At 55.4% G+C, this 25,078-nt stretch overlaps 3 protein-coding genes across 11 annotated transcripts in view; 2 read left to right on the forward strand and 1 right to left on the reverse strand.

The window, feature by feature from the left end:
* ERCC2 (ERCC excision repair 2, TFIIH core complex helicase subunit) overlaps positions 1-5,496 on the forward strand; it is a 17,767-nt gene extending 12,271 nt beyond the window's left edge. For 3 of the 4 annotated variants that reach the window (XM_038528581.1, XM_038528583.1, XM_038528584.1), the window contains 8 exons: positions 872-935; positions 1,456-1,577; positions 2,440-2,532; positions 2,634-2,706; positions 2,975-3,045; positions 3,149-3,292; positions 3,398-3,541; positions 3,917-5,496. In XM_038528581.1, the coding sequence (XP_038384509.1) occupies positions 872-935; positions 1,456-1,577; positions 2,440-2,532; positions 2,634-2,706; positions 2,975-3,045; positions 3,149-3,292; positions 3,398-3,541; positions 3,917-4,009 (804 nt within the window). In that variant the 3' untranslated portion in view covers positions 4,010-5,496. The remainder of the gene's footprint in view (positions 1-871; positions 936-1,455; positions 1,578-2,439; positions 2,533-2,633; positions 2,707-2,974; positions 3,046-3,148; positions 3,293-3,397; positions 3,542-3,916) is intronic. The other variant, XM_038528582.1, reaches the window with a different exon arrangement.
* On the reverse strand, positions 4,128-23,310 carry KLC3 (kinesin light chain 3). Of its 6 annotated transcripts, XM_038528587.1 has the most exons (13): positions 11,330-11,428; positions 8,554-8,819; positions 7,836-8,066; positions 7,469-7,538; positions 6,881-7,100; positions 6,472-6,559; positions 6,297-6,398; positions 5,688-5,861; positions 5,134-5,224; positions 5,022-5,059; positions 4,824-4,930; positions 4,568-4,631; positions 4,128-4,347 (listed from the first exon to the last, which is right to left on the reverse strand). In XM_038528587.1, exons 1-13 carry the CDS (start codon positions 11,388-11,390, stop codon positions 4,276-4,278), a joined length of 1,584 nt encoding a protein of 527 aa, XP_038384515.1. In that variant the 5' UTR covers positions 11,391-11,428; the 3' UTR covers positions 4,128-4,275. The 6 variants fall into 6 exon arrangements, with proteins under 6 accessions (XP_038384515.1, XP_038384518.1, XP_038384516.1 ...); XM_038528590.1 differs by lacking the exon at positions 11,330-11,428 and adding an exon at positions 23,209-23,310 and having other exon boundaries at positions 4,128-4,631; XM_038528588.1 differs by lacking the exon at positions 11,330-11,428 and adding an exon at positions 11,764-11,881 and having other exon boundaries at positions 4,128-4,631.
* Positions 22,218-25,078, forward strand: part of CKM (creatine kinase, M-type) — an 8,785-nt gene continuing 5,924 nt past the window's right edge. The window contains 2 exon segments of the mRNA NM_001313776.1: positions 22,218-22,266; positions 24,477-24,688. Of these exon segments, the coding sequence (NP_001300705.1) occupies positions 24,496-24,688 (193 nt within the window). The 5' untranslated portion in view covers positions 22,218-22,266; positions 24,477-24,495.

Genomic DNA, 25,078 nt, shown 5'->3' on the forward strand with positions numbered 1-25,078 from the left:
ATGCTTATGTGGCCCAGAGCCTGGCACCAGTCGGCCCTCAGTCAGCATCTTGGTTAATGTGGGCTTTGCCTGGTTCATCATCTGGTCATGACCTTGATGATGACCCTTCTCTGCCTCAGCCTCCTTTGTAAAACAGGCATCGTAACATGAGCCCTTAATTCCTTATCTGAATCCCTTGGGCCAGATGTATTTTAGAATTGAGAATTTTCCAGATTTTAAAGACAAACCACATGCTGTACAGTATGTGACATCCCCAGTGGGGTCTGGGCAGCTCCCTCCAGTGAAAGTTTTATTTCAGCAGGAACATGTTTTGAAACGTCAAACTAAGGGAGGTAAGTCAGGACTCTGAATAGACTCAGGTCAGGGCAGATTTTGCCACTATAGGAGTTTGCACCAAACTTAAATATCTGGAGTTCCTTGGGTCTTGGAATTGCCCTTCAGGGGTTGTGGACTGGTGACGGCCACATTCTGCATCATGGTTTTGTGGAGTTGCTGGGGGGGGGGAGGGGGGGAAGGGGAGGTGCACCTGTGGCTGGCGGTTGGTGAGGTTGTGGTGGAACCCTTTCTTCTGGAACTGTGTGGCTGGGAGGCTGAGGCCAGTAACACATATTTGCTGGTTAGCAACACAGACAGACTTGGGTTCAGTGTCGGCTCTGCCCTTGATTTGCCACGTGACCTTGGGCAGGCAGGCAGCTCACATCTGGGCCTGAGGTCATCCATCCGTGCAGTGCAGATAACAGGGGAGCTGAGGGTTCACTCAATGACATTGTGTCTATAAAAAGCTCAGCCTGGCACCGGCAGGCAGCTAACGCATCAGAATGGTGCTGTTTGCTTATCGTTTGCTTATTGTGACGTCTGTTGCTCTCTGCAGATCATTGGTCGTGGCAATGACCAGGTGGCCATTAGCTCTAAATTTGAGACCCGGGAAGATATTGGTATGCTGCTCATGGTGGTTTGTGTGGCTCCTGAGAGGGGAGGTGTATCAGTGGGCTAAGTCATGCTGCAGTAACAAACATCCCCAAATTACAGTGGCTTGACACAGAGGTTACTTTTTGCTCACAGTATGTGACACTGTGGACTGGTGGGGGCCTGCCCCGTGGTTTCTCACTCCAGGAACCCTTACCACGTCCCCTAAATTGTGACGGCAAGGATCCTGGTAATGGTGCTGGGCCTCACGAGGGTTTACCTGGAAGTGACACATAGCCACTTCATGCATTTCATTGGCTAGGTCGAGTCACATGGCCACGCCTAACTTCAGGGGCGGGGGGTGGGGTGGGGTGGTGCAGTTCTCTCAGGCCAGAAAGAGAAGTGGAAAGTATGTGAACAGCCCTACTGGTGGCCTCTGGGATTTCTAGGAACTCCAAGTTCAAGACAGGGCATTAGTTAGGAAAGCTCTGACGAGGGAGTAGGGAGCAGGACCCAGGCACACTCTGACCCCTACCTCCCCACCCCTAGCGGTGATCCGGAACTATGGGAACCTCCTGCTGGAGATGTCTGCTGTTGTCCCTGATGGCATCGTGGCCTTCTTCACCAGCTACCAGTACATGGAGAGCACCGTGGCTTCCTGGTATGAGCAGGTAAGCCCAGCCACCTGCTCTCCAGGAAGGCCCCACTCTCCTCTGTTCTTGGCTCTGTTCCTCTGTGTGTTGGCTTTGTCTGTCTTGTGTTTTAAGTGGTAACATGGATCTAAAACATCTGAACAGTTCAAAGAATAAACAGCATCATACCCTGGTCCCCCCCTTCCTCCCACATCCCGGTTAAAAACTTAAGAGCCCCTGTGGGACAGTGCAGGGGTGAGGTCATAGAGCGTTCTGGAAATGGGGCTCACCACAGCCAGGCCCTGGGTGGCTGCAAGGATGGGAGTGTGGGAGGGGCCTGCCGTGACATGTCTGCTTCTAGGGCACCACGGCCCAGCTCTTGGGTGGGTGAAAGCAGGTGCTTGTTAAGGGTGAGAGGAGAGAACTTGGCTAATCACTAGAAAGCACTTGCCCCCCTGAATGGTACAGGTGACCCATCGCTGTGGGGGTGTGTTTCTGTACCTTCTGTCCCAGCGTCTGTCCTTGATCAATGTCGCATGGCTAGTGTGGGGTCACTGAAATCTCTGGGCAGCCGTGGCCTGGCCTCCATCAGCCCCTCCACTAACCACCAGCTGGAGGGGCGGAGTGTCCCAGTTGGCCATCTTGAGCGCTCTGCCTGCCCCACTTATCTGAAAGATGGGGGGCAGGGGTGGGTTCTTGCCTGGATTGCAGAGCTTCCCGCAAGGAGTGAGGCCAGCCTCAGCCTATACCACCTCCCCGCTCCCTCCCCGAGTTTCTACTGGCCTGCCAAGGCCTGGGAAGACAAGTGGTCTATAGCATGGGAATCGGGGCAGAGTTGACTTTAGCCAGGATGCCTGTACCAACCCCCAGCCTGACCTGCCTGCTGTCTGTCCTTCCCTAGGGCATTCTTGAAAACATCCAGAGGAATAAGCTGCTCTTCATTGAGACCCAAGATGGGGCTGAGACCAGCGTTGCCCTGGAGAAGTACCAGGAGGTGGGTGGGGGTGTGGGAGGGTGCCCTAGGAGACTGTGTGCAGAGGGCCCGAAGGAGGCAGTTCTGAGCATGTGTCTCCTGTCTTGGCCTCCCCTCCCCAGGCCTGTGAGAATGGCCGTGGAGCCATCCTGCTGTCAGTGGCCCGAGGCAAAGTGTCCGAGGGAATTGACTTTGGTGAGTGGACAGGCTCTCCCCTTCCAGGTGCCTGCCTGGAGCTCTAGCTGTTTGTTCACACGGGACCCCCCCTTCCACACAGACACAGCCTGGGCACACAGGGACCTCCCCTCCCCTCCTCTCTATCCCTGGGCACCCAGCTGGGCCCTCGAAGCATGCCCATGCTTTTCCCCACTCGAACAGCACAACCTTCTGGGCCCTGCAAAGTTGGCCCCTCCAGTGCACCACACTGGTAACCCTGCTCCCCTTCCTGTGCTCGCTCCCCCAGTGCACCACTACGGGCGGGCTGTCATCATGTTCGGTGTCCCCTACGTCTACACCCAGAGCCGTATTCTTAAGGTGAGCAGCACGTGCAGTTGCTAAGGATGTTTGGGCCTCTTGGGCCCTCCTGGGACTTGGGTGGAGGAGGCAGGGGGACCACTCTGGTTTCTTCTCCGGGCAGGCACGGCTGGAGTACCTACGTGACCAGTTCCAGATCCGAGAAAATGACTTCCTCACCTTCGATGCCATGCGCCACGCAGCCCAGTGTGTGGGTCGTGCCATTCGGGGCAAGACGGACTATGGCCTCATGGTCTTTGCTGATAAGGTGTGTGCATAGGGGCCTCTGCCTGCCAGGCTCTTCCTGGGCCATGCCCACCCCCACCCCCAGGGTCCTGATGTTTCCCTCTCTTCCTTGCCCTCTTCCTGAAAGCGGTTTGCCCGGGCAGACAAGCGTGGGAAACTGCCTCGCTGGATCCAGGAGCACCTCACTGATGCCAACCTCAACCTGACTGTTGACGAGGGAGTCCAGGTTGCCAAGTACTTCCTGAGGCAGATGGCTCAGCCATTCCACCGGGTGAGCTGACGTGGCCTGTGCTCACTTCCTTCACCTTCCCAGGCTCAGCTCCTCCTTCAGGAAGGCCCCTTGACTTTCTTTTTCCTCAGGCTCCAACCCTAGCCTGCCCTCAACAGGGGTGTGTGTATGTGTGCCCACACGCCAGGTCTGGGGCCATGGGGTTGGGGCACAGCCAGTCCTCCTCGGACTTGGAAACTGGTTGGCTGCTTACAGGGATAGGCTGTTCCCCCTTAGATGGGCGTTTCCAGATTCCAGCGTCCTGCCCATGCCTCTGTGCAGGCCGCCTCCTGTCAAGGCTCTCAGGTCTTGTGCCCCTGTGTCCCAGTGGGGCCTGCGGGGAATCGCTACAGCCATCTGGCCCTCTCTCCCCTCCAGGAGGACCAGCTGGGCCTGTCCCTGCTTAGCCTGGAGCAGCTGGAATCAGAAGAGACGCTGCGGAGGATAGAGCAGATTGCTCAGCAGCTGTAGCTCCAGGTGGGGACAGGGCCATAAAAGGTGTTTGTGGTGACTCCGGAGTCTTACCTGGCCCTGGGTCCCAGCGGCTTGGAGGTGGCCTCGGGTCCTTACAGGAAAGCTGAGGCAGACATTCCTGGCTTCCAAGTCTACAGCCTTTAATCGCAGGGAAGCCCCGTACAGAGGGTGCCCCCCAGGAGGTGTGGGGGCAACTCGGAGAGACAGAAGGCCGTCCCCTCCCCCCCTTTCTGAGAAGCAGCAGCCACACTGTCCTGTCAGCTTCAGCGGGGGCCCAGGTCCTGGGTGCTGGCGCTGAGGGTCCGTGCGGCCTCGCTCAGGTGCTGATGGGGGAACTGTGGACACGGCAGGGGATCGGCAAGGGGCAGGATACAGCTGTGCTTCGGTCGCCACAAGGGCCTACCCCCTAGCATCCTCGCTGCTGGCTCGTCCCTCCCGTCTCTATCCCAGCTAGAACCTGTCCGTTCTGACCCTACCCACCTCTCCCTTGCCTCTGGGCCTGCCAGCATGGCCTCCTACTCCATCCTTGCCCCAGGTGCCCCTGTCCCCTCTCACCTGGGTCCCAGCAGCCTTTGGACCATCTGTGTTCAGCATGTTGAGCGACATGGCTCTCTTCATCCTGTAAGGGGAGGGTGGGAGGATGAGTCTGAGTGTCTGCCTCACACTTTGGGGAGGACTTCCCTGACACTGGCTTTGACTGTGTGGCAGAGGAGATGGGAACCCTGGAAGGTTCTGGAATAGGACAGGGAGCGGGGTGGGTTGCAGAGGCTGCAGCCCTCGGGGCTCTTTGCTGCCCCACTTGAACACTCACCCGGCTGCCCCTGCCACCCCCTCGCCTCGGAGACGGGAGACCAGCTTCTCACTTCCACGCCTTAGGGACTCACGGATCTTGGAGAAGGAGCTGCTCCGACGGAGGGTCTGGGGAGGGCGCCAGGGACACCGGTCAGTCCCCCCTTCTCATCTGCTCCCCACCCCAGGAGCCAAAGCGAAGCCCCTCCTCCATCCTCACCTGTTCTGCATCACCAGTTGTGCCCACGTTGGGGGCTCCTAGGAACAGAGAGGGGACAGTGCAATGGAGACACTGAGAATGTCACCTGAGGGGGGAGGGGCCGGGGGCTCACCCAGGGGAGCAGGCAGGTCCTCCCGGCTCAGGATCTCTTTGTACAGCTCTTCTGCTTGCTGGTACTTGTTCTGTTTTAGGTAGGCCGAGGCCTGCGGGGAGGGTGGGTGATCGAGGCTCAGATCTGGAGCTCCCCAGGCATATCCTCTCCCTCTCCCCCCTCATGACCTAGGGCAGGTGATTGGTTCCTGCTCCACCTTGGGCTAGTGATACCACCGTTGTGCCTCAGTTTCCTCATTTGCAAAATGGGGTGACAGGAGCATCTACCTCCTAGTGTCCTTTAAGAAATGGACAGTATAGGGAAAGTATTAAGAAAGGGGGTCCAGAGCTCAATAAATATGAGACGGTCATCTGGCCCCACCAACTTGTGTGTTTCCTGATTTTTCTATGTTCTAGCTGTGCTGAGCAAGCTCACCAGTTGGGGCCCAGCTCAGAGGCCAGGTCTTTGGGGACTCTTGCACTGGGAGCTCAGCAGAGGGCTCCAGGGTATCCCACCCTTGAGCCAGTGGGTGCCTCTCCAGGGGAGCCCCTGGCAGTCAGCCCCAGGGCCCTCACCAGGTTGTTCTTGGTCTTGGCCACATTTGGGTCGTGGGGCCCTCCCAGGGCCTCATAAATGCTCAGGGCTCGGGCATAGTGCTGCTCCACCTCCTCGAACTTGCCCTGGTTCTGGCACAGCAAGGCCAGGTTGTTGAGCTGCTTGGCCACGTCTGGGTGGTCGGTGCCCAGGACCTAGGGGTGGGGGCATCAGTGAGCCACAGGATGCCTGTAGCCATAATAGGGGTCATGAGTTAAGGTTCATAGGATCAGTGGGGAGAGTTACATTAGGTTGTGAGCCAGAGGGTGGAAGTGACACAAACTGGGGATTAATCGGGTCAAGATCAGGCTGGTCACATGGGATTAGAAGGTTAGGACTGGGTTGGGGGGCATATGAGGTGATTTCTACAAAGGATCAGAGTCAAGATTGGGGAAGTTCACAGAAGGTCAAGGGTAGTGGGTTGCGAGATTGGATCATTGAGGCTCAAACTGAGGCCTCACGGTATCAGATGGGAAGGACATCATAGGATCAGGGTTGCAACCCCGGAGCCAGTGAATTGAGCACATCAGGATCAGATGGGAGGGGCCGGTGGCCTAGGGACTCCGTGGGGGCTGGGCAGGAGGCAGGACCTTCTCGCGGATCTCCAGGGCGCGCTGGCAGAGGGGCTCCGCCTCCCGGTACCGCCCGCGCTTCCCGTAGAGCACAGCCAGGTTGTTGAGGGTGGCAGCCACCTGCAGGGTCGGGGAGGCAGGTCAGGGGCGGTAGGCTCCACCCCACGGCCCTCACTCCTGGGCCCCCACTCACCGCAGGGTGCTCAGGGCCCAGTGTCTGCTCCCGGATCTGCAGGGCATCATGGAGAAGGTCTGTGGCCTCTTTGTACTTGTTCTGGTCCCTGTGATGTGGCCCAGGGATGGAGGGGGGTCAGACATGCTGGGGCAGCACCTGCCGGGCCAAGCCTGGGTGGCAGGCGCCCTTCCATGGTCGCTTGTGAGCCACACTTTCCAAGTCTGGCACAGGGTCCCTTTGCTGTCAAGCCTCCAGCCCCCACAGGTCTCTTGCCTATGGTTGTCTGACTCCTTGCTTGGATCACTGGCTTCTCCAGATCCCTGTCGACACCCCCTGCTACCACCAATCCAGGTGCCCCATGCTGGCAGAGTGGGACGCCAGCTCCCCTGCCCCCAGCAATGGGTCCGTGGCCGGCCGCAGCCCTCACCGGTACACCAGCGCCAGGATGTTGAGCATGGTGGCCACATCGGGGTGGCAGTGGCCCGAGCTCCGTTCCAGGTCCTCTAAGGCCTGGCGGCACAGTGGCACAGCAACCTCGTAGCGGCCCTGCCCTGCGTACTGGATCACAAGGTTGTGCAGGGTCCGAAGGCGGGCTGGGATCTCGTAGCCACCCTGCTGAGCCGCTGCCGCCCCCGCTGCCTCAGGGCCTGCGAGTGGCAGATGGACATCAGGTCACTGCCAGCCTCCCACCCTTCCCATCCCCAAAAAGAGGAACATACTCCAGGGCTATAGCTGCCTCACTGGCCCATTGGTCCCTGGGATGACGGATCCCCGCACTGACCTTGGAGATTGGTTCATGGGATGTGAACGCGGGGTCCGCCTGGCGGGTGCGGCTGTGGCACGCCTGGTTTCACAGCTTCCAGCCTCGGCTGTCATGCGCCCTGGCCCGGCCCCTTGCCTCATGCTCCTGCCGCCCTGCCCTGACATCCACCTTGGGTCTCCGTCCCTCCCCGGCCTCAGCCTCTTATCCTCCGTGGCCGAGTGGCCCAACAATTGCGTGCTCCCCCACACCCACCTTTCCTCTCTTCCTCCTCGCTGGAGAACAGGGGGGTTAGGCTGTCTCGTCGAGGAGGGGATTCAGGCCGCTGCAGAGGGCAGGAAAGTGAGGAGTCAAAGAGGGCTGGGAGTTTGCTTTAGAGACCAGGGTCCTGGACCTCCGAGTTTGAGGGGGGTTTCTGAGGGCTTGGGGAAGATCTGGGGATTTTGTGGAAGCTGGGAGGGCTTCTGTGGAAATTTTACTGAGTCTGGGGGTTGTGGAACCCTGTCGAAGGTCTAGGGCTTCTTTGGAGGGTCTAGGGCACTGGGGGCTCCATGGAGTGGTACAGGTCTGTGGGGGATCTAAGGAGGATGGGGGCCCCCTGGCTTGCCCAGCCCTGCAGCACCTGGCTCTCGGCAGGGGGGTCATACTGGCGCAGCTGCCCCAGGAACTCCAGGTGGCTCTTCTCCTCCTCCAGTTGGGCCACGGCCTCCTCGCTGGCCCGGAGGCGCCGCTGCGTCTCCTCCAGCTCCTCCCGCAGCCACGAGTTCTCCTGGGCCAGCCGCCGGGCCTGCGCTCGCAGCCGCTGCTTCTCCGCCTCCAGGGAGCCCACGTGCGCGGACAGGGCCAGCAGCACCTGCAGGGGGCCGGGGATCAGGGGCCCAGTCCCTCTCCTACCAGGCAGTCCCTGGCCCAACCCAGGGCCTCATGTCATGCCAGAGCACCCCAACTCTTGGCCCTTCCAAGTGACTCTGAGGATGTGCAGAAACTCCCAAGGGCACACCCAAACCCCACCCAGGGACCCTTCTGATTTCATTCAGGCACACAAATCACGTGTAGGGCCACTTCATATCCTACCCATGTGACCCCAACATCTCCCTAGAATCTACAGTTCTATAGATGGATGCCATTGGTTCAGGGGCTCCTGTCACACAAAAGGACCCCCTAATGCCACCCAGGGATCCCATTTCCAGCCTAGAACCCCTCCTCCCCAGGCCTGGCTCCCCTAGGCCTCCCCTGCTCCAGGCTCATCACCCCCTACATACTTGCCTCCCTCATCCCGGGCCTCCTCCCAGCTCTGAGCCTCCCCCCCCATGGCTGGATAGCTGCTCCCCCCCCCATACCTGGGCCTCGCCCAGTCCCAGCTCGATGGCCTCCAGCGCGTGGCTCACCACCTGCTGCTTTTCTTCCAGCAGTTCCAAGCCAGCCACCAGGCCCTGTCCTGCCAGCGCCTCCGCCAGGTGCCTGGCCAGGCCATGGTGCTCTGCTCGCAGGGCCTCCAACCCCTGCACCACTTGTCGCGTCTGCCGCACCAGCTCCTCGGGGCTCAGGCGCTCCGGGCCCAGCCCCACACTTCCAGGGGCTGCCACCTGCACGGACATTGCTGTTCCTGGGGTGGGTAGCAGGGATTGGGGGGTCAGGGCCAGGCAAGCAGGCCCATCAGTCCCTCCTCACCCTGGCCGGCTCCCTGTCCCGCACCCATCCCAGCCAGCTGGCAACTGGAAACATTCTAGTCTAGCTTTGCCTGTCCTCAGCCATGGGCCCTGCCCTGAGGGCCACTCAAAATCTGGGGCAACCAGTGGTCTCGTGGCCTCTCACCTGCCCTCAGCTCACCTGGCCAGCCCTGTCTATCCCAAGGGCCCCAGATACCTGGCCCCAGGACTCCCCGTGTGACCTGGACTGGAGGCACACGCCTCTGCTGGGTGTGTGGGGCGGGGCATGTGGAGGCGGCCTCTCCGTGAGCTCATTCTTAGGGTGTTTTTGTTGGGAACCAGTCGGACCACTGGGGCTGGAGGGGTGGGGCCGGAGGAGAGGGCCAAGGGGCTGGGGCACTGGAAGCAGAGGAGCCCTCTAGATTTAGGGGGATGGGGGGGTGCCTGTGTGTCAGCTCCCAGGGCCTGATGGATCCCAAGGGAACAAGGACTCCACCCTCCACTGCAGACAGGCTCCGCCAGCCCAAGGCATGTTGGGACACACGTGTGACAGGCACGGCCCATGGATGTCACACTAGCCCTGTGACAGCTCAGAGTCTGAGGCCTAGATGCTAATGGGTGGGGGTCTCATGTGTGGCACTTTATGTGGTTGTATGTAGGTGACAAAGTCAATGACACAGCTGCTGGAGCCTCTGTAGCCTCTGTATTCACACACAAGCACACTCACTCCCCTCCCAGAAACAGACCCCAACACACGCACACCCTCCCTTCTTAAATACACAATGCGACACACACGTTCTCCTCCTCTCAGAAACTGAATACCTGCTCTTTCTTTTTTCAAATGCAGTGCAATATATACGTACTTTCTCAGAAACACACCTGCTCGTACACACACACACTCCCCTCTACAAGAAGACGGCTCAACATGCACACTCCTTTCTTTCTTAAAAACATAATATACATTTTCTCTGAAGCAAGACATACAGGACACTCTCTTTCTCCTCTAAAAAATAAAAATACAATCCTACACATCCACATTTTCCTTTCAAAAAACCTAATCCAAGGGTGCCTGGGTGGCTCAGTTAAGCGCCTGCCTTCAGCTCAAGTATGATCCAGGGGTTCCAGAATTGGGTCCCACAATAGGCTTCTCCCTCTCCCTCTGCTCTTCCCCTGGCTCATTCTCTCTCTCAAATAAAATCTTAAAAAAAAAAAAAAAAAACGCAACACACTTACTCAGGCTCGTGCACGCACACCCACATACTCTTTCAGAAACAACACATGTATGCTCTCCCCTCTTGGAAATATAATCCCACACACTGGTGTATTTTCCTCTTGGGAAAAAAAGCCAACACACACAGAAACTCTGTCCCCCCTCACTAGTGAAAAGATAACCAAATCCCAAATCACTCACATTCAGGCTATCTCTTTGCAGTTACCCCCATGACACACCTTTCCCGCACTTATAAGGTCCTGCAAGCAGCTAGCTCTCCATTACATGCCCATCACCTCCTCCAGGCACGCATGCGCGCGCGCGCGCACACACACACACACACACACACACACACACACACACACTCTTGGGATTCACTGTGGACCTATCATCTCCTTCCCCACTTCCCCCAACACCTTGCCCGGCCAGCCAGAGATTCACGCACCTGCACACAGCATACACACAGATACACAGAGCTTCAAACACGGACATACAGACAATTCCTGAACTCAGATTCAGTTGTGGAGACACAGAGAGGTGTTTGCATAGACCCTCTCGGGCATGTGCCTCACTCAAGCCACCAGGGCGCCGTAAGCAGCCTAGTGGTTTGGGTACCTACTTACCTGCTCACGAACATCATACACCAAGACACACAGGAAGGCAGGCACATAATCCACGGATTTTCTACACTGCAGGCTCTCCCCTGCCATCAATCTCTACATATACGTGTGTGCAGACACCAGTCTCTCTCACTATACGTATATATGTGTGTACATGTCTCACCATACTCCGTGTCACACACAAGCCCCACAAAGTTACGATCACACGTTCATGGAGTCATTCAGACAGCTCCATTATTCCCATGATTTTTGCCCACACTCAGTCCCGTGAACAACAAACTCCCTTTCACACACGTACAACCGCACAGCTGACAGTGTTAATCCCAGGCACACCCTCCCCGTCCATGCGGGTCCCACATCGCCCACCTCCCTGCGGCTCCCCGCGCCTTAACAGGCAGAAAGACCGCCCCAGCCACGCAAGCTCTGAGTCACGCACCTAATCCTATAAACAGAGCAACTCCCTCCCATACACACGGCCCCCACCCCCATCATTAGACGCACAGAGGTCCGCCCACGTGTTGCATCTGAGACAGCTCCACGTCGTTCCCACAGTCCCTGGGCGCCCGCACACGGTTACACGGACCATCCCTGTCCCTTCCTCGCCCGCACCCACCGCCGGAGCCCGTCGCGCACACACCTGAGCTTCGTACACCATCACACACACCTGAGCCTCGCACACCGCCTCTCATACGCCCCATCTCCACGCCCGCACCTGCAGGCCAGCCCCCTAAACCGCACACCTTACCGCGGCCGGCCTGGCCCAGCCCCGCGCACCCCGGCTTCCCCACCCCCGCCGTCACAAGGGCCCCCGCCCTCCTCCCCCCAGGCCCCGCCCCGTCTTCGCTCCTGTTTACCTGCGCACCGGGGAGGGGGCGCGGCCCCAGCTGGGCCTCGGGACCCGGGAGGGGGGGCCCCAGGGCGGGGCAGGAGGGCCCAGGGGGCCCAGGAGCCCCAAGGCCCGTCCCCGTCGCCAGGCCAGCGGGCCCCAGGGTGCGCGGGGCCCAGCCCTCACCCTCCGCCCCCATCCTCGCGGTCCCCGGGACTCCCCCGCCCAGCACTCGAGGGGCCCACCTGAGCGCCGGCGGCTCCGGGACCCGCTCCGCCGAGATGCGCCGGGCCGCGTCCCGCACACCGCGCACGCCCGGCGGCTCCCAGCTGCGCCCTGGGTCTCGGGCCGCGGGCGGCTCCTCCGAGGGGCGGGGCGGGCGGAAGCCCCGCCCCCGCAGGTGAGCCCGCCCCGCCCCCCGCCGCTCCCGCGGAGCCCAGCCCGCCCGCCGCGGGGGAAGCGCCAGCGCAGCAGCGGACCCGCGAAGCCCTCCGCGTGCCTGTCGGGCCCGTCGAATCTGAGCGCGAGCCCAGCGCGCTGGAGGCTGCCAAGCCGGGGTGCAGCGCAGCTCGACCCTTGGAAACTAGGGATCCCAGGCCGAGGGCTTTCTAGCAGCGCCCGCCGCCCGGCCTTGCCTTCGGCTGTGCCCGCTGCCTGGGCCCCCCCTATTCCCACAGACGCCATTCGTTAGTCTGGTAGCTTCACAAAGGCCGCTTCCTCCGAGAGGCCTTCCCTACTGGCCCTTTTTTCTTTAAAAAAAAAAACTATTGGAGTTCAATTTGCCAGCATATAGCATAACACCCAGTGCTCATCCCATCAAGTGCCCCCCTCAGTGCCCGTCACCCAGTCACCCCCACCCCCACCCACCTCCCCTTCCACTACCCCTTGTTCGTTTCCCAGAGTTAGGAGTCTCTCATGTTCTGTCCCCCTCTCTGATATTTCCCACTCATTTTTTCTCCTTTCCCCTTTATTACCTTTCACTATTTTTTATATTCCCCAAATGAATGAGACCATATAATGTTTGTCCTTCTCCGATTGACTTATTTCACTCAGCATAATACCCTCCAGTTCCATCCACGTCGAAGCAGATGGTGGGTATTTGTCATTTCTAATGGCTGAGGAATATTCCATTGTATAGTAAACCACATCTTCTTTATCCATTCATCTTTCGATGGACACCGAGGCTCCTTCTACAGTGTGGCTATTGTGGACATTGCTGCTAGAAACATCGGGGTGCAGGTGTCCCGGCGTTTCATTGCATCTGTATCTTTGGGGTAAATCCCCAGCAGTGCAATTGCTGGGTGGTAGGGCAGGTCTATTTTTAACTCTTTGAGGAACCTCCACACAGTTTTCCACAATGGCTGCACCAGTTCACATTCCCACCAACAGTGCAAGAGGGTTCCCTTTTCTCTGCATCCTCTCCAACATTTGTGGTTTCCTGCCTTGTTAATTTTCCCCATTCTCACTGGTGTGAGGTGGTATCTCATTGTGGTTTTGATTTGTATTTCCCCGATGGCCAGTGATGCGGAACATTTTCTCATGTGCGTGTTGGCCATGTCTATGTCTTCCTCTGTGAGATTTCTCTTCGTGTCTTTTGCCCATTTCATTTTTGGATTGTTTGTTTCTTTGCTGTTGAGTTTAATAAGTTCTTATAGATCTTGGATACTAGCCCTTTATCTGATAGGTCATTTGCAAATATCTTCTCCCATTCTGTAGGTTGTCTTTTAGTTTTGTTGACTGTATCCTTTGCTGTGCAAAAGCTTCTTATCTTGATGAAGTCCCAATAGTTCATTTTTGCTTTTGTTTCTCTTGCCTTCATGAATGTATCTTGCAAGAAGTTACTGTGGCCAAGTTCAAAAAGGTGTTGCCTGTGTTCTCCTCTAGGATTTTGATGGAATCTTGTCTCACATTTAGATCTTTCATCCATTTTGAGTTTATCTTTGTGTATGATGTAAGAGAATCGTCCAGTTTCATTCTTCTGCATGTGGATGTCCAATTTTCCCAGCACCATTTATTGAAGAGACTGTTCCAGTGGATAGTCTTTCCTCCTTTGTTGAATATTAGTTGCCCTTTCTAATGACACTGTCTCACCAAAACACTACTCCATTTCCCTGCTTCATCTCTTTTTTAAGGATTTAGTTATTTGACAGACAGAGAGAGCACAAGCAGGGGAGCGTCAGGCAGAGGGAGAGGGAGAAGCAGGCTCCCTCCCCACTTAGCAGGGAGCCAGACTCGATACCAGGACCCTGAGATCACGATTTGAGCCAAAGGCAGATGCTTAACCAGCTGAGTCACACAGGTGTCCCTCCCCTGCCTGCTGTTTACAAAACTTCTCAGGACCTAAGATTATTTTATGTAACTTGGTCATACGATATTTCATTCCATAATATATTAGCGAGGTAATTGCAAGGACTAGAAATTGGGCTCTGGGTTCGAAGTTGATTTTCAGCATTTGGTAGTGAAGGCCTTGGGCAAGTAACTTAACCTCTGTGTGTGTCAATTCTCTGAATCTGTGAAATGGGGATAAAGGCTGCGAAGACTGAATGAGGTACTGTATGGACAGGGCTCTGTATGGTCAGCACTGCATCACTAGCGCTAGAATAGAGTCCGGTGCAAAGTGCTTGCTCACTGAGTAGTTGAATGAATCAAGTCTTAGAAACTTAAATCGGCCAAAGCTGGGCGCACAGGAATCTCAGATCTCAGATCATAGAATTTGGTTCAACGCCAAACTTTTCCAAACCCTTGCAGTACCTCGACCGCTCCCTTCAGGATGCTTCCAGCAGAGGGCGCTGCTGGTCCGTGATCCCGGCCTCAGGCTGCCGCGCAGACCCGCCTCTTCCCTCAGAGCCAAGGCCCACCTGCCCTCTGCTCCCTTGTTCTCTGAGCTCCAGTGCAGCTGTTCCCTCCTCCAGGAAGCCCTCTCCGCCCCCACAGGGGCCTGGCAGCCGCCCGGGCTCCCCCACGTTTCAGCCCTGCCCACTCTGGGTCATCGCTGTCTTGAGGACAGGTCTGTCTCCCACGTTGGAATGTAAGTCCCAGGAGGGGACGGTCTCAGGCACCACTGTGTCCCCAGTGCTCCCCAGCACAGACTGAACACAGAGAAGGCACTTGGGCGAATAGCTGTTGATTGAATAATAGCAAATACAACTCAAGCTCCTGCTCTAACATCCCCGGGGGGTTTCTAGGGAACAGGGTAGAAGGAGGCAGACAAACCCTACCCTCCTCCCCACACTGGGCCGGCCTCAAGGTGCTGGGCACCAGTTCTGGATCTGCCACATGCTTAGGAAGAGGCAGGGCAGGGGCACATCCCAGCTCCACCGTGTGCTGGCTGTGTGACCCCGAGCCAAGAATGAACTTCTCTGGGCCTCAGGCTCCTGGTCTGTAGAATGGGACTCACAGGTAACCTACTTTGTGAGGCTGTTGTGGGGATTAGTGAGTAATCCCTGTAAAAGGCTCAGAACAGAGTAGCACGTGGTTAACACTGTGGGGGAGGCAGTTGGAGCCTGGCAGGTCTGAGTTCAAATTCTGATCTTGCCATTTCCTTTCCATGTAACCTGGGGCAAACAATGTTTCTGAGCACCTATATCCTCCTCTATAAACCCTGAATGATCATGCTCCCCACACAGCATAGCAGTTAGGATTAAATAGGATCAAGGCTGAAAGGAGAAAGTGTCAACTGAGGTAACTGTCTGTTTCTTTCAGCTGGCCCCGTGCCAAGCACTTTTGCACAACACCAACGAGGGCTGGGGTTTCTGAGTTCTTACCCAGGGTAGGCCCGAGGCCAAATCTTGTAAGTAAATTAGCTCTGTGAATGTACACCAACCTGATAGGGTAGGTGCCGCGATTATCCCCATTCTACAGGTGAAGAAGATGAGGCACAGAGAGGCCAAATGACTTGTCCAAGATCACACAGCCAAGGATTAGCAGAGCCCCTGAATCCAGACAGCCACCCCCTTAGGTAGGCATCTCTAGCCCTATCTAGAGATGAGGAAGTCGAAGCTCAGAGAGGGGAAATCCATTGCTCAAGATCATGGCCAAGAAGGCACTTAATGGAACCCCCGTCCTATCACTGAAGGCCACAGTTTGCTATGACAGGAAAATGGATAGATGGGTTAGGGGCTTTTCTCTTTTCACCCCCTGGCCAGTTTTTATTTGTGTTTATTATTTCTTTAAGATTTTATTTTTAGGGATGCCTGGGTGGCTCAGCGGTTTAGAGCCTGCCTTCGGTCAGGGATGTGATTCTGGAGTCCTGGGATCGAGTTCCATGTTGGGCTCCCTGCACGGAGCCTGCTTCTCCCTCTGCCTGTGTCTCTGCCTCTCTCTCTCTCTCTGTCTCTGTGTCTCTCATGAATAAAAAAAATCTTTAAAAAATTTTTATTTTTAAATAACCTCTATAGCCAGTGTGGGGCTTGAACTTACAACCCTGAGATCAAGAGTTGCATGCTCTACCGACGGAGCCAGCCAGGCGCCTGTCTTGGTGATAGTTTTTAAAAAGCTCACCACTTTCTTTTTAATTTAAAAAGTTCACTGTCAGAGTTTTACAGAGAGTAAAAGACTGAAAAGTAGATCTTTGTCTCTCCTTGATCCCCAAACCCCTTTCCCAGAAGCAAACATGACTGCCAGTTTCTAATATCCTTCCAGAAATATCATGGATATGAAGTGTATGTGCCTGTATGAGAGTGAGTGCCCATTTTAGAAAAAAGCACAAAAAGACCCTTACCTGTGGAGGTAGGCCTGAATGATGGCCTTGATGTTAGGTGTGGTCATGTGACTTGCTTTGGCCAATGGCAGAGTGACTATTATGCCAGGCCTGAGCTTAGACCTTCAGGGGCTGACAGAGTGTTTCCTTTTGTGACTGACATAGGCAGGAGAAAGGTTTTCCTTGTGGGGCTGCCCCTCTTCTGCCTACACCCCACAATGTTGAAAAATACACTGAGGCATATTACACATTTTAAGAATTTATTTGAGCAAAAATCAATTTGAACCAGGCAGCATCCAACCTAGCAGATAGAAAGGAGGTTGTGTGTGGGGGGTGCCATTCAAAATGAAAAAGACCTTTTAGGGGCACCTGGGTGGCTCAGTAGTTGAGTGTCTGCCTTTGACTTAGGTCATGATCCTGGGGTCCTGGGATCGAGTCCTGCACTGGGCTTTCTGCAGGGAGCTGGCTTCTCCGTCTGCATGTGTCTCTACCTCTCTCTCTGTGTCTCTCGTGAGTAAATAAATCAAATCTTAAAAAAAAAAAAAAAAAAAAAAAAAAAGACCTTTTAGGTGGAAGGGAGCAGGAGCAAGGAATTTAAACTATGCAAAAAAGTGGGCTGATTATTGCAAGTTTCTTTTTCCTTTAGGGGGTTACTGGGGTCTATCAAGCAGACGACCTAAATTGTGCTGATTAGGTGATTCCTGACTGAGTGGTTTAAGATTCCACTTCTGGGAGAGCCGAAACAGTCACAAGTCCCAGTTTGGTGACATGGGGCTTAGCATAAGTAACTCTGTCTTGGGCAGTGTCATCTTGTTTTTAACAGTATGGGGCAGAGTTTCCCAGCTGAGCCTGGCCCAGATCAGCCCACTCTGAGCCAACCCCACAACTGTTTTAAAGCTACTGCCTTTTGGGTGGATGTGTTTCACAGCATTTTTGTAGCAAGAGGTATATATTTTTCCCATAGATCTTGGTACTATGGTCTGCATGTATGTGTTCCCTCTAAATTCATATGTTGAAATCCTAACCTCTAAAACTGTTGGTATTAGTCTGTGGGTCCTTCAGGTGTGATTAGGTCATGAGGGTGGAACCCTCATGAGTAGGATTAGTGCTCTTAGAGACCCCAGGCACCTGGGCGGCTCAGTCAGTCAAGCGTCCGACTCTTGGTTTTGGCTCAGGTCATGATCTCAGGCTTGTGAGAGGGAGCCCTACATCAGGCTGCCTACTTATTGGAGGTGGAGGGGTCTACTTGGGATCCTCTTCCTTCCCTCTCTTTCAAATAAAAATAAATCTTTTAAAAATATCTTTAAAAAAAGGGAGGGGGCTCTACAGAGCTCCCTCATCCCTCCTTCCACATGAGGATACAAGAAGTCTGTGTTCTAGAAGAAGGACCTTCACTCCACCAGGCTGGCACCCTGATCTCAGACTTCCAGGCTCCAGAACTATGGCAAAAATTTCTGTTATTTATAAGCCCTCCAGTCTGTATTATAGCAGCCTGAATGGACTAAGACACTTGGCAATTGTTCCAAAGCAGTACCTATAGATTAGCTTTATTCTTTTTTTAGAAAACATTTTATTTATTTATTTATAGCGTGAGTGGGTGGAGGGGCACAGAGAGAGAGAAAGAATCTCACGCAGACTTCGTGTTGAGTGCAGAGCCCAACATGGGGCTCCATCACTCGACCCTGAGATCCTGACTCAGGCTGAAATCAAGAGTCTAATGCTTAACCGATGAGCCACCCAGGTGCCCCAAGGGACTAAAATATTAAGAAATGTGACCATCCATACACTCCAAATATAATATTTTCAAAATAAAGGATAAATTTGAAGTAAGAGAATGCAAAACCCAATATTAAGAGATTAAGATGTAGCTAAAGCAACACCTAGAGGAAAATGTTGATAAAGATTGATTTGGAGGGAGTGGAGTGGGGTGGGAGGGGAGTCATGAAAGACTATTTTATTTGCCTGTCTTCCCAGCAGCATCACCACCGTTGGGGACTGGGGATCCAGTTGATTACAGGGCTGCAATGGGCTTGCCCTTGGGGAAAGAGAAGGAGGGGATGGGTCTTTAACTCTCTGGGTCTCTGGGTCTCCAGTTCTGGGGCTGGCTTTGATTTATAACTTGTCTTCCCTGAACCAGTTGGCATCATGGACTGCCAGGATTGGCAGAAGAATTTGGGAGTTGAATGAGGAAAGCATTCTGGGGTGATGGGCCATGGGGGTGGAGGGGTGCCTCCCAGAGTTTCTGCCCCTAGGGCAGCCTCATCCCTGGGTGGGCTAGCAGGGACAGGAGAGATGGAGGATAAAAGGGAGGGTTTGGGAGCAACGTTGCTCTGTAACACCAGGGCTTGGGGGTGAAAGGAAAAGAACACGGACTCTGAAATTTTAGAATACTGGCTGTCACCTTAGGCAACTCCTTCCTTTTTTGAGCCTCAACTTCCATCTTCTATAAAATGGGGCTTCAGCACGGGGAGATGGGATTGAGGAGGGATGAGAAATACAAGCTCAGGGATTAACTACGTGGTCCAGTTTGGTTCTGTAATCTCCCAGCTGTGTGACTCTGGGCAAGTGACTTGACCTCACTGGGCTTCACTTTTCTGACTTGTAAAATTTGCAGTACCCACCTCATAGGACTGTTGGGGAATTAAACCGTTAAATACACATAAAGTGCTTGGGCCCTGAAACCAGATGGCCGAGGTGATGAAGAGGGCATGGGGAAGTAGGTTCAAATTACCAGGGCCTGAAGACCCACCTGCAAAGGGACTCTTGGGTGACAATATGACTTTGTTGAGAGGCCTGTAAATTATCTTCACCGAAGCCAGAAAACCCATTCTTGGCAGCCCTGTGCCAATTTGATTCCCAGCTCTGCCCCTTTCCTGGCTGTGTGACCTTGGGTAAGTCATTTAACCTTTTTGAGCTTTATTGTTGGGAGTGTTAAATGAGTTGATATATGCAAAGCACTTAGCATTCTACTTGATATTTGGGACTGTTCCATAATAGCGGTTAGGGTGGGGACTGTGGAGTGGCCACTCAACATCCATGCTAACCTCTTTCTGGCATGTTCAACTTTCCAAATGGAGCATGGTTCTGGGGGTGAGAGATGTTCCTAGTGGCTCAGCCCAGAGTGTGCTCCTTCAATCCTTTCAATTATTTTGAAAGATCCTAATATCTGGGGTGAGGCCCTTTCTGCATAAACTGGGGAGAGTAGTTTCCAATCGACTGAAAAGGCTACTATTATTTCCTTAGTCAACAAATACTCATTTATCCTGAGGGCGCTGGGAAGCCACGGTGGGTTCTAAGCAGGGGTAGTCAGAAGGCAGGGACGAGGTGGGAGGGGACAGACTGGGGCTGACCTGGGGGGAGGCTAGGGTGGAAGGGAATGTGGAGAGGTCTGGAGCTAGGGTAGGAGGAAGGATGGACGGGCCTTGGAGACTGACAGGCTTTGGAGGGTTGGGGGTTGGGGTAAAGGTACACCATGGGGGTCTTGGCTCCCCAAAGCCAACTATTTCTATGAGACTCAAAGAAGATAAAGGAGTAGAGGGATCCCTGGGTGGCGCAGCGGTTTGGCGCCTGCCTTTGGCCCAGGGCGCGATCCTGGAGACCCGGGATCGAATCCCACATCGGGCTCCCGGTGCATGGAGCCTGCTTCTCCCTCTGCCTGTGTCTCTGCCTCTCTCTCTCTCACTGTGTGCCTATCATAAATAAATAAAAAAAAAAATTAAAAAAAAAAAAAAAAAGGAGTAGAGTTCATGACTGAAGTGTTGGGGGGGGTGTGTCCCTCAGCCGGGTCACATGACTAGAACGTTGCTGCAAAGGATTCTGGGAAACTGAGTTTCTGACCTTTTAGGCTTCTCTAAAGGAGGCTGTTATAGGGTGGGAAACTCTCCAAACACAGAAAGGGCTGTATGGCCAAATGGAATGTCAAATGTGCCAGTAAGTGGCTACTAGGGCTCCAGGGTGGGGGTGGGGGCTGGGCTGGATCCTGTGTGTGCATGTGATGTGGCTGGATCGTGTCTCTCCCCTGCTCACAGCCCTCAGTGGCTCCCATCCATCCACGGTGGGATGGAAACTCCTCCATGGCCCCTAGGGTCCTACAGGTCTGCTTCTATCTCTCATCTTCTTCTTTCCACTCTCCCCTCTGGCCCATCTGCTCCAGTCCTCTGGCCTCTTCCTGTCTCTCAGATATGCCAAGCCACTCCTACCTCAGGCCCTTTGCACCTGCTGTTCCCCTTCCAGATCCTCACATGGCTGGCTCTCACCTCTCCCTCAGGTCTCTGCTCAGATGTCACTTCCCCCTAGAGGCCTGACCTGACCTCCCCTGCTGTGCCATCACTCTGACCCTTTACTCTCTTTGATTTCCTGTCAAAGCCCTGTTGTCCCTGCCATGACAGCATATACTTACTTGTTCATGCTCACTACAATGTCACCTCCATGAGACCAACGGTTTTGTTGTTTTCTGCTGTGTCCCCCATAAGTGCTTAATAAAGAATTGTTGGGGCACCTGCGTGGCTCAGTCAGTTAAGCCTCTGCCTTTGGCTCAGGTTGTGAGTCCAGGGTCCTGGGATGGAGCCCAGGGCTCCCTGCCCACTGGGAAGTCTGCTTCTCCCTCCCCTCGACCCCTCCTCCTGAACATCATGCTCTCTCTCTAATAAATAAAATCTTAAAAAAAATTGTTGACATGATACATGCCTTCCTATTCTAGTCTGGTTCCTTTTAGTTCTCTGGGCCTGGAACAAGAACTTTGTCACTCTGACCTTGGTGGGAAGGGACAGTGGGTGGAGAGATCAGGGGCTAAGCCCCAAGGTAAAGTTTTCTAAGCGCCCCCTCCCCACCAGGAATCTGGGGAAAAGACAAAGAGGGGCCCCTTTCCCTAGATCAGACCCCTCCTGCCTGGGAAGAAACCCGGGAGACCCGGGAGGAGGGAGGAACCCCGGAGGGCAAACGAAGGTGTCTTCTTGGTTGTAATCCAGGGCGCTCCCTGGACTTGTGCTACAATCGGGAAGGACTGCGCTCCCCAACCCTGGAGGTCCCCGTGGGCGGGGAGCTCCTGCTCCGTGGGGATCTGCAGGCCTGTGAGTCCGGGGTGCCCAGCCCCCTTCCCCTGCGGGGCGGTCAGGCGGCTGCCCTTGTAAGGAGGCGAGCCCGGGACACCCGACACGCGGTTATAATTAACCCAGACACGTGGCGATCCCACCCCCCCAACACCTGTCCCTGCCTCCCCCCAGCCCCAGCGCCTCGGGTCTAGGTCTCTGCAAAGGCGACATCGAAGCGCCCTCTAAAAATAAGCTCCTCTCCGGGGTGAGTCCCTCTCTGTCCCCTCCGCCGCTGAAGCGTCCCAGGGTCAGCCGCAGGGACTGGAGTTTGAATCTTCTCAGCTCAGGCAAGACTCAGTTTCCCTCCCACTCACTCACAAGGAGGAAAGTGCGTCCAAACATGGATTTCTGGGGTCAGGCAGTTCTGCCTTCAGACCTGGGCCTTGGCCAAGGGTTCCCCATAGTTGGGTGACAACAGGCAAGTGTCTGGAATACCAGATACCTGGCTCTCGTGGGACTGTTGCAAGGTTTTCCCTGGGGCCCGTCTCAAGACCTAACTTTTACCCAGGTCAAGGCCACTGGGGGCTGAGGAGAGGCCGGGCCATAGGAGGGGCTGGAGGGCCAGGGGAGGGTGGCTTCTACGTGCTTGGGACGTCCCCTGGCATGGTCTCGTGTCCTGGGCAGGGGGCCAGCTGTCCTTGCCAGCCCGACTCAGCACTTGGTCGGGGAATCAGCTTGATGGGGGGCGGGTGGGGATCTGGGCTCAGTCCCTGGGGCGGCCCATACAAGGCCTGATAGGGCTGGGCGCAAGGCGTGCCTGGGCTCAGGGTGGGCACCGTGCCCGGGCAGTGAGCTGGAAGGCTCAGCTGCCTGCCCTCCAGCTCCCTTCCCTGGGGGCAGCCCCTCCCAGCCAATAGCACAGCCCGGCCCCCCTATATAAGGCCTGGGCTGCGGGCCCTTCCTTTGGGTCAGTGTCACCTCCAGGATACAGACAGCCCCTTTCTGCACAGCCCAGCCAGGTACTGATGGGGGTGGGAATCAGGGTGGGGTCCAGACCAGGCCAAAGTGTCGGGGGGTGCATGGCACCAGCAGCCGATCTGGTCTCAGGAGCCTACCCCATATCCTTCTACACAGAGGAGGGTCAGTGTGTGGGAAGGTTGACCCCGTGTCTGGGAGTCCCCTCCACCTGTGAGCCCCCCTGCCTCCCACAGGGTCTGTGGCACAGGGTCACGGGAAGGGATCTTGGAGACAAAAGGAGTTCTGACAGCTGCCAGCTGTCCCCCCTGCAAGGGGCTACAGGCTGGGCCCATGTTCATGATGGTTTGTCACCAGAACTGGGCGCCACAAGCCGTGGGAGGTGTCTGTATGTCAACTGTCGTGGTTTGCAAGAGCAAGCACTGTGGGTTCATTGCACTTGCAATTCTGTGGGTCCCTGTTGCATCCCACAATGGTGTGACCTTGTGTCTGACTTTCTGTAGCTCCTGCATGGGTGCCTGTATGTTGGGTGTGTCCCTGAGCTTGGAGGGATGTGTGTGTGACTCTGTTTACTGTGTGATCTGGGGGTTATGGGGATGTGTGTGTGGGTGTGTGTGTGTGCTTGTGTGTGGCTCTGGGGCTCCCCCCACCTTGCCTCAATGCCCTCTGCTAACATGTTCCTCGCAGGGTGGGGTGGGACACCCTGAAGTGGGGGGCGGTTCTGGGCTGGAAGCCCTGGAGCCCCGAGGCCTGGATGCGTGTCCTCCTAGCCACCCTGGCCCACCTGTCTCCGGCCTGCTGACTTGGTGCAAGTGGAGCCCCTGGAATGTGGGGGGTTGGTGGGGGAGGAGCAGTCTGCCAGATTCTATAAATAATCCCCAACCCTGGATAGTAGCTCCAAGGATCTTTCGTGAATTCCATCCGCTCCTGGCCTGATGCCTCAGCCTTCAGCTCGCCTGGTCCCGATTCCCTTCCCACCGTCCTACCTGCTTCCCATCCCTGGGGCCGCGGAGTGAGCTCCCACGCCGACCACCACCACCTCCTTCCTGGGTCCAGTAACGGCAGCCACCCCCTACGGAGCAGGCCCCAACTCCATGTGAGGGCACGTGCTCAGCCGGCCACGTGCCTGAGCCAGAAGAATCTTCTTGGCAATCCCTTAGGCCAGGCTCAGTTCACAGGCGACAGAGGCTCAGAGAGGCTGAGCACCTGGCTTGGGGTCACACAGCAAGGGAAATGGTAGAGGCAGGATTTGAACCCAGCTCTGCTGACTTCAGCTGCTGGGCTTTTCTTCTCAACTGAGCCCTGCAGGAGAGTGGTCAGCAAACAGAGGTGGGGACGGCCACGCAGCCTTCCCTTCCACCCTCCCCCTCATCCCTTGACCGAGCACCCGGGACCCTTCGTGGAGAGAGTGTCCCTTCCCTGCTTGCACATATGTTCCCAGCAACGCCCTCCACCTTCTCCCCGGCTCCTTACCCAGACTTTTAAAGTAATAGCGACGAAAATTATAATAATAGCTAAGCAAAATACAGCTTATCGTGTGCCAAGCGCTTTACATACATGAACTCCTTGAAGCGCCCCCGGAGATGAGGGTTACTATGACCCCCTTTGTACATACGAGTAATCTGAGGCACAGAGAGGTTAAGCAAGGTGCCCAAGGTCACACAGCTTACTGTATGTGACAGAGCTGGAATTCAAACCCAGGCTATCTGATTCCAGAATCTACACTCTTATCCATGCCAATATTACTGCTCCATCCCAAAGGCTTCCCCCTTCATCATTCAGCTGGAGAAGCTGTCCCTAGCAAGGTGACTCGTCTGGGGTCACCCATCAGGGTGTAGCAGAGCTGGGATCTTAACCACAGAGTCCTGATGCATCCTGTCAAGACACAGGGGCTCAGAGAGGGGCCCCTCTTGTTCCAAGTCACACAGCATATGAGTCAGGACTGGCCATCAGGGCAGCCCAGGTGGCTCATCGGTTTAGTGCCGCCTTCGGCCCAGGGCCCGATCCTGGAGTCCCGGGATGAAGTCCCATGTCCGGTTCCCTGCATGGAGCCTGCTTCTCTCTCTGCCTGTGCCTGTGCCTCTCTCTCTCTCTCTGTCTCTCATGAATAAATAAATAAAATCTTCTAAAAAATATTTAAAAAAAAAAAAGGACTGGCCATCAGGTCTTTCTGACCCCAACACCTTGTCCTGGTCCCTTGCTGGTCTCTGCTGGATGCGGGATAACCTTCTTCGCCCCCCGCCCCACCCCCCAGGCCCCCCCACGCCGCCACCATGCCGTTCGGTAACACCCACAACAAGTTCAAGCTGAACTACAAGCCTGAGGAGGAGTACCCTGACCTCACCAAGCACAACAACCATATGGCCAAAGCGCTGACCCCTGAAATCTATAAGAAGCTGCGGGACAAGGAGACCCCATCCGGCTTTACTCTGGACGATGTCATCCAGACAGGTGTGGACAACCCAGGTAAGCCTCCTTGGTGGAGCACGGACAGGGGCTTGGATGGGCGGGCGGGGCTGCCTGCCGGGGACTCTGTTTCCCCATCTGGGAAGATGAGGATCTTTCAAGCCTCTTAGGATCTGTGGGAGCTGAGAATCTAATATATTTCGAAAATTTTTCAGGGAAGAAAGAGTCCGTGATCTGGGGGCTCTCAAGTAGTAATATTTTTAGGACCTTGTAACTGACCCCCGGAGACTCTTTCTCCTTTGCCCAGATGCCACCTGGACCTTTCCCAGCCTTCCCTCCCCATACTCACAACCTTCAGTCTCTGCAGCTCCGACTCAGGTCTCGAATAAACCCCTGCTGACCACACACGCACACACACACGCACTCACACATGTGTGCATGTGCACATAC

Source organism: Canis lupus, chromosome 1 (assembly GCF_011100685.1).
Source record: "Canis lupus familiaris isolate Mischka breed German Shepherd chromosome 1, alternate assembly UU_Cfam_GSD_1.0, whole genome shotgun sequence".
NCBI lineage: Eukaryota > Metazoa > Chordata > Mammalia > Carnivora > Canidae > Canis > Canis lupus.

Excerpts from the sequence above, each read along its gene's own strand:
- KLC3 (XM_038528585.1), bottom strand. The coding sequence starts at position 11,390 with ATGGGGCGTATGAGAGGCGGTGTGCGAGGCTCAGGTGTGTGTGATGGT. Across the intron at positions 6,399-6,471 it reads TGGGCCCTGAGCACCCTGCG|GTGGCTGCCACCCTCAACAA; the intron begins GTGAGTGGGGGC and ends CCGACCCTGCAG. Across the intron at positions 5,862-6,296 it reads CCCTGGAGATCCGCGAGAAG|GTCCTGGGCACCGACCACCC; the intron begins GTCCTGCCTCCT and ends CCCCACCCCTAG.